This window comes from Hordeum vulgare, chromosome 7H (assembly GCF_904849725.1).
Source record: "Hordeum vulgare subsp. vulgare chromosome 7H, MorexV3_pseudomolecules_assembly, whole genome shotgun sequence".
Taxonomy (NCBI): Eukaryota; Viridiplantae; Streptophyta; class Magnoliopsida; order Poales; family Poaceae; genus Hordeum; species Hordeum vulgare.
Genome location: NC_058524.1, coordinates 598,784,838 through 598,796,723, shown reverse-complemented (window position 1 = coordinate 598,796,723; position 11,886 = coordinate 598,784,838). Strand labels below are relative to the sequence as shown.

The 11,886-nt window shown below is 44.6% G+C and overlaps 2 protein-coding genes across 2 annotated transcripts; one reads left to right on the top strand and one right to left on the bottom strand.

Annotated features, from left to right (window-relative positions):
* Positions 1-908: 908 nt before the first annotated feature.
* LOC123408574 (RING-H2 finger protein ATL73-like) lies at positions 909-1,697 on the top strand. Its single transcript, XM_045101650.1, has one exon. It carries the CDS (start codon positions 1,048-1,050, stop codon positions 1,564-1,566), a length of 519 nt encoding a protein of 172 aa, XP_044957585.1. The 5' UTR covers positions 909-1,047; the 3' UTR covers positions 1,567-1,697.
* Positions 1,698-3,512: 1,815 nt separating this feature from the next.
* Positions 3,513-9,413, bottom strand: LOC123408573 (glyceraldehyde-3-phosphate dehydrogenase GAPCP2, chloroplastic-like). Its single transcript, XM_045101649.1, has 14 exons — positions 9,208-9,413; positions 8,726-8,787; positions 8,372-8,430; positions 8,238-8,276; positions 7,926-8,026; positions 7,019-7,131; positions 5,723-5,822; positions 5,479-5,625; positions 5,308-5,368; positions 5,095-5,192; positions 4,872-5,014; positions 4,160-4,243; positions 3,990-4,079; positions 3,513-3,902 (listed from the first exon to the last, which is right to left on the bottom strand). Exons 1-14 carry the CDS (start codon positions 9,283-9,285, stop codon positions 3,854-3,856), a joined length of 1,224 nt encoding a protein of 407 aa, XP_044957584.1. The 5' UTR covers positions 9,286-9,413; the 3' UTR covers positions 3,513-3,853.
* Between the last annotated feature and the right edge of the window lie 2,473 nt (positions 9,414-11,886).

The window sequence follows — 11,886 nt, the reverse complement described above, 5'->3', positions numbered from 1 at the left end:
TCAACTTGGCAACTGTGTGTATAGATTTTTAGCAACTACGCTTGTTTAAATCCGACGACCATGTTTGACAAATGATTGTTGTATAATAGCAATTTTTATTGTACATGATATAAACGCATGCCATAGGTTTGGTTGTCAATTTAAATATGTCAGCTTGTCATATTTACATATAACTTTGCTAAAAAAATATTTTGTGTGCTGGCTAGTTTAACTATGCCGACTTGTCATATTTACTAACAATTATTAAAAAAAAATCTTACGGTCGTCGGTTTTAAATATGCTGAATTGTCATATTTTTACACGTTATCGTTTTAAAAAATGTTGTTTGTGCTTGCTCGTTTGATTATGTCGAGATGTCATATTTATACGTAATTTTCAAAAAATACGACGGTTAAGTTATCTTTTATCAAACAAGTAAGTAGTTACTAATATGACAAGTACGTACAACAAATGTGGTAAGTACGAAAAACAAAAAAGTTGTCAAAACATATCGACATGGGATCTAGTTTGAAAGATTTCGTCAAAACAAAGTCAACGGTGAAAACAGATCATCGATCGAACTAATGGTTTGAAAGATAAAACTTTTTGAATTTTGATAATTTAGAATGAATTGGTAACATCATTGCATGCATCATGAAAAAAATATTCGGTTTCTTTTGTTGCTCAGCAGCCGTACCGGAAAGCCCCAATGCGTCGTGTGTAGATTAGATTTTTCCTTAAGAAAAATACATTATACAAGTATATTACACCATGGATCTAATGGCATCATTGATTTAATTTAGTTTTGTGATGAATGTTGGTACTCCTATTTCTTTTCTTGTGAACCATGCTTGACACGTGTACTCGGAGTACACTCGCACTTGCACTGATATATAGTGGAGTACTGTCCTACCATCTTCACTTGTGCCATCTCGTCTACTCCACTCACTCCTCTTGCTCTCTTCTCCTTTTCTGCTCGACCGCTGGCCAGATATACACACCGTCTTGTCCAGCTTCGATCCTCGTCAATCCTAGATAGCTGGAGGATATATCTATCAGGAACTCAGCATGTCCAACTGCATCGACGCCTCGGCCACGCCATCCCCGGAGCCGCCCCCGCCGACGGCGGCGCTGGACTACGACGTAGTGGTGATCCTGGCGGCGATGCTGTGCGCGCTGGTGTGCGCCCTGGGGCTCAACTCCGTGCTCCAGCAGTGCGTGGCGCGCTGCACCCGCCGCGCCGTGGCCGACCCCGTGGGATGGGTGGCGCACCGCCGCGCCAACGCCGGGCTCAAGCGCGAGGCCCTCGTCGCGCTGCCCGTCGCCACCTACGCCTCGCCGGCGCAGAAGCAGCAGCAGCACGCGTCCGCCGCCGGGTGCGCCATCTGCCTGTCGGACTTCACCGACGGCGAGACCATCCGCGTGCTCCCCGTGTGCGGCCACCGGTTCCACGTTCCCTGCGTCGACAGGTGGCTCGCGGCCCGCTGCTCGTGCCCGACGTGCCGCCGCCGCCTCTCCCCCGACCGCGGCGGCAGCGCCGGAGAAGGAGTGCACCGCGGCGACATGCAAGTCCTGAACGCCGTGTGATGATACTACTTCTCTTTCTACTATGTCGGGTTCCGGCCATAACATGTTTTGATGGTTTGCTTTGCTGGCTGGCCATCATGAGAGCTTTTTTTCATTTTTGCCAATAAAAGACCACCATGCGTTTAACATTATATTACTGTGTATTCTCTCACGAGTCAATTCCAACTTCACATTTGCTCTTCATCACTTGAGTGAAATTTCAATCCTCATCGGCCAATTTTCGGCGAAGCACCGGGGGAAGAGACAAGGACGCCGCAGCGAGTGTGAGCGATGCATGGGGATGCCGGCTAGGCCGAGCCAGGAGCGACTCCAGGCGGGGACAACAGGACATCATCGTTATCGGTGAAGGGGAGTGAGAGGTTGATGGGGTTTGGGTGCAAGGGAGGTCGCCGTCGACACAGATCGTATCAGGGTTTAGGGGGACTATTGGGGAGGCGGCAACACTACGGAGAGGCCGGAACGGCGAGGCGTGTGCAGCAGCGCCCTCGGCCGTGGCCCATGGGTGGGGGGAGGGGGTAGGCCAGCGGTCGTGGGAGGGTTCTATCCTCTATACTTTTTTTTTCAAATATATAAAACAGTTGGAATTTTGAAAATGACAATGGGTATATTTATTTACATTAACTAAAGCTTATTTACTTCTCTTCATTTCTATAGATGGACTTTACCGAGGATGAGAATGAATCAGTTATTAAATCTTGGATGGAAATTTATTTTACCTATTCCCCGGGCAATCTATTATTAACAACCTCTTCTCAACTTGTTTCACTATAAATAAGATGAACATGAAAAACGGCAGGAGATAATCAGGAGCCGTCAGATGTGAATAGTGCGGACCAAAAAATCTATTAAAGCTTGCAACTGATAAACAGATGACCCATATTTACTTTTATTTTTGAAAATGTCACGTCAACAAGTAACAAGCCCTCGCCGGCACCACGGTCGATCCGGCCCACCTCCGGTGGCCATAATTGACTTGGAGGTGCGGTGGGCATTGCTCCCCGCCCGTTGGGAGGAACCGTATACATTTTACGTATTTTTAGTGTGTGGTTGGGGTGGCGAGGCGGCTGCAATAATGACCTCCCTATCTATCCCTGCTTTGGCCAACGGTGTGTGCTACCGAGTCTTCGATGGATCTTCTTGGATCCCATTGGCATTGGTCTCAGTGTATCTGCTTAGATTCGTCGGCGTTCGTCTCCGACGAACCCATCTGGATCCGATCGCCCTTGTTTTTGCTCATGTATGGCTCTTTCGATTTACCCTTCTCATTGTCGACGACGGTTGCTATTCCGATGTGCTGGTGCTTTGGAGCCTTAGCATGGTGCTTTTTCATCTGTCTGCAACAAAGTTTTTTTTTTGGCTATGATGAGGAAAGGATGATGACAACGACATACATTCGGCTTGCTAAGTGCATGTAGTCGTCGATAGGTAATTTATGTACCTATTTGTACTTTTTGTTACATTTGAAAATATTTGCACTGTTGTTGCCAAGTGCAGTTAATAGTTTAGAGGACTTCTTCAAAAAAGATTAACTTTAGATCTTAGCCATGCATCCATTGTGCGAGTGCACGGGGAATGCGACATTGAGCTACTAGCCGTGGAGATATGAACGTGACAGGCACTGAAGTCACCGTCAGAACAGATGACACGGTAAAGTAGTAGGAGAATTTGGATGTGATTCGCAGGGTTATCTTGGGGGCCGCCGTATGTGATGCCCCTCCACCGGAGAGGCCCCACTTGACGGCAAGGCAGGAATGAGATGTGATGAGGACGGTGACACTGCCGGTCACCGGAGTCCGCCCAATCGGCATCCGAATGCCTATCATCAGGATCTGAAATCCGGAACGCCTTTCCTGAATTGCTATCATATCATCCGGATGGGAAATTCAGATCCAGGATCCTCTCAACTGCGTGTCAAAGCGCAATAAGCAACATGGCATTGCAAAAACTTTAGACCACAAACAAAAGAGTCATCATCATCATCATCATTTCCTATCCTCCCTGAAGGTGGAAACAAAACACGGATACCACCACAAGGTCAAAGTAACAACGCTATGACTCGACGAGTCGGAGATTGGGTTTCTTGCCCACCCACAGCGATTCAGTTATGGGGTTTTACAGACCAGCATGAGCGTTCTACAGCTTCAAGTCGACGCCGATTGATTTGATTGTTTTCATCGCACAGAAATATTATTCCAGGATACGAGAATGGCCATCAAAATTGCAGCCTTAATTTTCCTACACTACGCGAGGAGACCTTCTGCACTAAATAGTAATCGAGGCATCATCATCAAGCGTTGACAAGAGCCATGTGCCCGATCAGATCCAGGACACGGTTGCTGGATCAAGAAAACATAACATCATATTCAGGTACACTGAAGATGTGCAATAAATTAAAAGCTTGAACTGGTTAAGTGGACATTTACCTGTAGCCCCACTCGTTGTCATACCAGGAGACGAGCTTCATGAAAGATGAACTTAGACCCATACCAGCATTGGCATCAAAGATGCTTGACCTGCGGTATAGAGATATTTAGCAACTCCCGAGTTCCCAGCAGCTCGTAACAATTTCATGGCAACAGACACAAATACTTACCTTGTGTCACCAACAAAATCGTTTGAAACAACATCCTCGTCTGTGTAGCCTAAAATACCCTTAAGCGGACCTTCTGATGCTTCCCTGAAAAAATGGTTAAGCATTTTTTTCAGAGTTGAGTAAGCATATTGTTGGACTGAGAATTTTTCACAGGATAATGCTAATACAAAGTTCAAGAAACAGTGGCATATTTACACTCATTTATTTAGGAAAACAAATTGGCCTTAATTCACATCAAAATTTCAACCAATGTACACTTACCCTGTTTCTCTGTTTTTGTAAGCTGTGAGACCTACTTCTCCATTACCATGATCAAACGGCACAGATAGTATGTACATGGATTCAGTTGGTACCAGGGCAGGCACATCGTTATATATTTCTTCCCAAGTGCTATTTCAATATTAACCTTCAGCATCCTGGCAACTATTGTACCCTTAAGGAAAAGCTAGTTGTCTGTACAGTGCAATTTGTTCTCTGATCACATTGATCAAATCCTCTAACTTTAGTTTATAGAGTAACAAGCTACAGGAGTAACGCTATAAATACTTACAGCCAAAATATCACATACTATACCAATAAAGAGAGCTTGGAATAATAAAGTTAATGAGCAGTTGACTTGGTCAGAAAGAACAGAGCAAGGCACTGATGGAAAAGGGCGTACAACCAGCAAGATAATAAAGTGTGAGAACAACTATTAGATTGGTGTACATACTTGATAGCTGCTTTCACATCTTCATACGATGCGTTTTTCTCAAGCCGGCAGGTCAGATCAACAACGGATACGTTAGGTGTAGGAACCCGGAAGGCCATGCCAGTGAGCTTTCCATTTAAAGCTGGAAGGACCTTTCCAACAGCCTGATATCAAAGAAAGAAGTTCAACATAAGAAACCTGCAACAACGAAACATTTTGTTCTTTCTCATCGACCAAATATAACCTTTGCTGCACCCGTAGAGCTAGGGATGATGTTTTGACCAGCCCCGCGTCCTCCCCTCCAGTCCTTCATCGAAGGACCATCAACAGTCTTTTGTGTGGCTGAACACATCAAATAAAATTATTACATTACAGCCAAATTACAACTCGGTATGTAAGAGCACTGATGAACCCCTCAGCCCATGACAAGTAGAGTATTAAGATGGAGAAAGACAACCTGTTGTGGCATGGACAGTTGTCATTAGGCCTTCAAGAATGCCAAACTCCTCGTGGACAACCTGCAAACAATAAACATAAGAATCATCAGTAAGGCAACTGTCAACACTATTTTGCAAGATATTAAACATATTCTGTCTAATATAACAAATGAAATGATAAAGGGGGTAACCTTGGCAACAGGAGCAAGACAGTTGGTGGTGCAACTTGCATTAGAGACGACATCCATGCTAGGGTCGTAATTCTTCTCATTTACACCAACCACAAACATGGGAGCATCGGCTGATGGAGCAGATATGACCACTTTCTTTGCACCCCCCTATTTAAGTGACACAATGGAATCTCAACATTTTTGTTGTATCTAAATGAAATTTTTTCCAGGATATTACACATAGTCCAAAAATGAGAAGGTGAACCTTCAAATGTGCTGAAGCTTTCTCAACTGTTGTAAAAACACCAGATGATTCAACAACGTATTCAGCTCCAAAGTTGCCCCAAGGAATATCTGAGGGGTCCCTGGAATGAAAAGCAAAGACACATAAAACACCGTTAGTAAACCAACAAAGTGATGGGGGAGAAACAAATTACAGGGAAAGACAACATCGCCACAAGATAAAAATACCACAAGCTACACCATAATTTTCCGCCGGTGAGCATCAATCAAAGATGATATTGCTTATTTGTTATTTCAATGATTATTATATGTACATGCATGTATGCAATACTACCAAACTGCAGATAGGCACTCTGCCACTTCCATAATGGGCACCAAACAGCACATAACCTTATTTCCAATTCATAAAGCTTTAACGATACAGAACAGCTGATACCGAGCAAGTAGTGTCCATGTATTCACAATGAAAAGAACACTTGAGAGCATCTCTAGTAGATCCCGTATACCTTGTCCCGCAAATTCGGTTTAAAGGATACCGCAAAATGTTTTTTTGCATTTTTACGGTATGACTTTTGTTCCGGCAGAACAGATCCCGTAAAATATTTTATGGTCCTGGTAAAATTGCACAAACCCCCCTAAAAAGCGTCCGTTAAATTACAATTGGATCCGTGCGTCTTGCCGATGATAACGCCGCCGTGGAGCAAGACGAGGACGAGCAGGCAGCTAGCTAGCTCACGGCGGCGGCACAGCGGCTGCTAGCTCGCTTGTGGTGGCACAGGGGTGCAGTAGCTCGTGAGCGACGGCGACGGTGTGCGGCAGCTCGCGGGAGGCGACGGCGGTGTGCAGCAGCGGCGGTGAGTTTTGGCTGGAAACGAGCTCGGAAGCCGTGCTGCCGGCTGCGAGGAAAGCGGTTGGGGCTGAAATTACTCTCCCACCAAAGGAAAGGGGATCCTCAAAAACAGGACGAAATCCCATAGATATAGAGGTTACTGGACAGCCGAATTTGAAGTATCTGTTCGGGCCGGATTTATGGGATGGATCCCGCAAACCTGCGGTTATTACAGCGGACGGCCCAGTTTGCGGGATCTGCTAGAGATGCTCTGAATAGTCGAAATCTTACACTTCTCAGAAATTGGTAACACCTAAAATAAAATTACGGGTAAGTAATTAAAGGCGTTTCTTGTCCAGATTTACCATTAAAACTGTCAGGACAAAACAATTCATTCAGGAATCATTTATGTATAGAGCAATGCTTACTAGAAATAATAATTACATGTTCAGCTGAAACCTAGGACACTCCTATAATCCTATTTGTTACCTTTTGCTTGTAACTGAGACTTTCTTCCCATTAATCTCCAAGGTCGACTCATCCAGAACTGTTATGGTTCCTTTAAAAGGACCGTGTGTGGAATCGTACTTAAACATATAGGCCTGGAAAAGGAAGAATATAATGAATGAACCAAACCAAATGGGAACCTTCAGATGAAGGATGATGCCCAAGGTACAGCTTGAGATTTAAATCTGCTGAATGAAAGAAAATAACAAAGGTACAACAAGAACAGTAAACATGACAGCTTTTCAGTGAGGACAGCAGCTAACAGATTGTACGAGCATAAATGACATAAGTTGACTTCCTATTTTTAGGCAAGATACATCCAACATATAATATAGCTCACACCAGATGGCTTGTACAGTCCAAGTTTCCATACACATAAGCAACTAGGCCAACAAATAGAATATCTGAATATGGATATAATATTTTCAAGTTCCAGCATGTAATGAAGATCAACAGATGGATGCTCAGCTCAAGCTTCATATATATACAAGTCAGATGAGATCAAACAAAGCATCTCTTCATTAAAGCAAGCATATAAAATTACAATGATGCATAATAGTTGTGTGTGTCGGTTCGTCCTGTTTCAAGAAATATCTCTAGAGGAAACATATGGCGGCATTGTAAATAGTTATTCAGAACTTCATTGAAGATCATCACGTTCTCATGTAACAGCTCATTTAAAAAATCATATGGACGATATGGAAAACTGATCACTGCTTGTTCGATATGGATATAATTTCATGAAGAATCAAACAACTGTAAGTCAAAAACAATGGTGTGATCACATATTATCTAACAAAAGTTGCACAATGTGGATATCTGGCATTTCAAGGCATTCCAGCAGATGTTGTGCGGTCTAAAAATTAGTAACTCTGTGCTGATTTCTTACCATGTATTTAGCATCGATAAACGGATCATTGACGGCCACAACTTCAATATCATCTCTATCGATTGCAATACGCAGAACTAACCTCCCAATCCTCCCAAAACCTGAAGCAAAAACACAAGCGTACCATTTTAACCAAATATTGAAACAATTAAAGATCACCTAGAACAAGAAAAAAAAAACTGAACGAGGATTACAAAGCACAGCCCAACTATCCAAATGCACCTGGCAAACATTACGAGTCTTAATGTGTCTTGACTAAATTACAATAGTTTGGCAATGCCGTTTCTTTTTTCTATCTATCAAGGAACTCACCATTGATGCCGACCTTTGTCTTCTCCCCGCTAGAAGATGCTATGGAAAGTGAAAAGGTAAAAGTGTGTCAGACACAACTGCAGGCTGCACCGATCTCTACAGAGTTCAGATGTTTCGTGCATTGAAGAACTTACAAGGGGTGGCAGGGGGCGCCTGTGTGGCGGTTGCTCTTACGGGTTCAATGCTTCTAGCACTGCAGTTCAAGAAAAAGGCACAATGTTACAGGTAATATACAGAAGAGAAGTGTTATATGACAGATAGTATGCATTATGCAATAACCATGACCATCAACTGTGAGTGCTTTCGTGCGGCCAAATCACGAAACAAGCTGAGAACGCCAGGAACCGACATCTCGTTCCTCACAGGAAATTCGAAGGTTCTTCCAACTATAGTGATCTCAGCCGTCCAATTTTCGCGATCCGTAAAACCGCAGGCGGACAGCTATCTGAACAAGCTGAATGAAATAAGGCGACAAGAAGACGACTCACGGTGAGGAGGTGGCTCCGACGGAAGGGAAGCTGCAGGTAACCTTGCTCCTCACGCACGATGCCTGCGCCATATATCAGAAAACAGATCAACAGGGGAATCATTTGCGGTAAACGAGCATAAGTTGCAAAACTGAGCAGGTCTCTATTTGAACAAAAAGAAAAGTTGACACATTCTGGCTAAATCAAGATGAACGAATCTAGACCTGGATTCAGGATATAGCATGGACACATTCAGGAACCGAGGCTGCCAGGGTGTTGGGGACACGAATATCAACCGATTTATAATAGCAGGAAAAAAAGTTGGCGCGACAGGGAATAAAAATGCAGGCGGCCAACTTTCGCCGCACGGACAACGGCCCGGTCGTGCTCGCGCCATGGGTTCCGTGAAACGGGACGAGCGCGAGCCCCTCGGCGCAATCCATAGATGACACGGGGGAGATCCGGGATGGGGGGAGGGGGAGGGGGTGAACCGTGGACGAGACCTTGATTGCGGCGGCTGCGCGGGATCCGGCCGAGGAGGCGGATGCGGAGGCGCGGAGGGAGAGGGAGAGCGACGCCATGAGGTGCCGCCGGCGGCGGGGGTGCGAGGTGCGGTTGGACGGAGGGAGGCGGAGAGGGAGAGGGGAGACGGCGGCGTGGGCGTTGTGCAGCGAGCGGGCGATCTCCCTCGCCTCTTCTTCGGGTCTCGGTCCCGAGGGCGGAGTTGTTTATGAGTTTTTATTATTCGATTCGAATCGAGTCATTTTATTGAGGGATGCTCTGTTTTTTCCAAGGAATGATCCTCCTCTGCTTCACTTCACCGCCTGCCGTGCAAATTACTCCCTCCGTTCCTAAATGTAAATGTAAGTCTTTCTAAAAGTTTTATTCATGGACTACATACACATTTTTTTAAATATATATTTATTCATTATGTTGCGTATGTAGACGTTTAGTAAAGTCTTTTAAAAGACTTATATTTAAAAACGGAAGGAGTATAAGTGCTTTTAAAAATTTCTTTAAAAGGTTACATACGGATGTACATAAACATATTTTAAAGTGTAAATTCATTCATTTTGCTTCATATAATACGTAGTTCTCTAATGAAATTTCTATAAGGACTTGTATTTAGAAACTGAGGGAGTATATATTACTATTATTTTTTGAGAAAACTTTCTATATATTCAACTTCAATCATGATCCGTGGACCACCTAGTGACAATTACAAGCACTGAAACGAGTCGAAGGTGCGTCGTCGTCATCGCCCCTCCATCATCGGAGTCGAGCAAAACTTGTTATACTAGACAGTCGGGAAGACGTCATGCTTTAAGGCCCCATAGAACGAGCACAACAGAACAATAATCATCGCTAATGAAGAGTAGCATAGATCGGAAGGATCCAACCTAAAGAGACACAAACGTAGACGAATTACGAACATGCATGAGCAAGTCCATCAAGGACAAATCCGTCGGAGAAACACCGTCACAAACCCACTAACGATGCTATACACACCATCGAGACGGAGGCCAGGCGCAAACAACCTTATTTCATCTTTAAGGAACCTTTCGTGGTCCCGTCTTTTTGAATAGGACACAAACTCTAACAAAAATTAAAGAAACGTCTAAAAGCAAAACCCTTCCATCGGCAAGGGTCGGGGTCCACCATGTCGTCATGGCCCTAAGAGCATCCACAGCCGGATCCCTCAAACCCTCCTCAAACACCCGGGCAGGCTGCCCCGTCACAAAAATTCGACCCAAACGGGCCTCTCAAACAGGCCTCAAACGCACAAGCTGACCGGCACCCTCCATTTCCACCCCAAATATGGGGCGGATATGGGAGAGCCCGGGCATGCCCGCCACGTCGGACCCGACAGCCTGACCCTACCGCAAATTGCACAAATCCACCTCGCAGAACTGTCGGATCCGTTTCTTGTTTTCCTCTCTTCTTCCTCTGTGCGTCGTCCATCTCACAGCTCTGCCGCCGCGCGTGCTCCGTCTCCTAGTAGCCTCTGCCACCCCAGTCGCTCGGTTAACGGGATCATCTCTCCCGACCTCCCGCGCAGGACGTCGTCGCCGGCCTGGAAGACACCGCGGTACGTCCAACAACTCTCTCGTTTGCGCCAGATGTGTTCGACGGAATATGTGGCCGGATTTGTTGGTCAAATTTTAGAATGTTGCAAGTGCGTTGGAGAATTGTTCGTGGGGCTGCAATGATGTGGAAACAAGAAACTTTGTGGCAGGTGATGACATGTTATGTTATTTTGCATAATATGATCATCGAGGATGAGGGTGATGGTATTGCCCAAACCAACAATTTTGAAGCACCTCGAGAACAAGTTGAAATCCCTGAAGATCAACATGCAATGCAGCTTATGGATTTTCTGCAGATGCATAAGAATCTTCGAGATCATCACGTGCAGACGCGACTACTCAATGATATGATGGACCATATATGGACCCATAATAAAAATCAAAGAGAAGATGATTGATTGTGCACTTCACATAAAATTGATGTAAACACTTTTTATGTTATGTACCAACATTTATTTTACGTCGACATATATTATCTAATGATCTACATGCATGACTCTATATGGATTTGAGAATTCGGATATAAGGTATGTGGATGCATGGAACGAAATATGAGGGACCGTTCGGATGCGCTCGCGGGCGTATAGAATGACGGATTTGTCCAGTCCGACTGTAGATGCTCTAAGGCCACCGTAGACGAAACGGACCAACGATGACGTCGACGGAAGACAGAGAAACCCTAAGCTTTTCTTAAGGGAGGCGGCGTCTGGGTTTGGTGTTTCCCGATGCAAATTATTTTTCAATATTTATATCAAGTTCCCTTCTCCCAAGGAAGTTCTACCAAGTTTCTATAAAAAAGCTTTGTTTATAGAAACGAAATCATACTGAGACTTGCTTTTTTTAGCCGTCGTCATTGTTTAATTTTGAGTGTAATATAAAAAAACCATCCAATATGCACGGTAGGATCAAGACGGTGTGGCAGTTTAGGCATTCGCTGGCTGTTACTGCCCGACGAATGTTTGCCGGTTACCATTTCTGTTGATTTGATGGGGCATCCAACCAAGATAATACTGCTACTAAAAAACAGCTTGTTTATTTGGAGATAATGACCAAGAACCACCCGTTGAAGAGCACGCAGAGACGGGACCGTTGGAT

Excerpts from the sequence above, each read along its gene's own strand:
- LOC123408573 (XM_045101649.1), bottom strand. The coding sequence starts at position 9,285 with ATGGCGTCGCTCTCCCTCTCCCTCCGCGCCTCCGCATCCGCCTCCTCG. Across the intron at positions 8,431-8,725 it reads GTCGGAGCCACCTCCTCACC|TGCTAGAAGCATTGAACCCG; the intron begins GTGAGTCGTCTT and ends CTTGAACTGCAG. Across the intron at positions 5,626-5,722 it reads AAGCTTCAGCACATTTGAAG|GGGGGTGCAAAGAAAGTGGT; the intron begins GTTCACCTTCTC and ends TCACTTAAATAG.
- LOC123408574 (XM_045101650.1), top strand. The coding sequence starts at position 1,048 with ATGTCCAACTGCATCGACGCCTCGGCCACGCCATCCCCGGAGCCGCCC.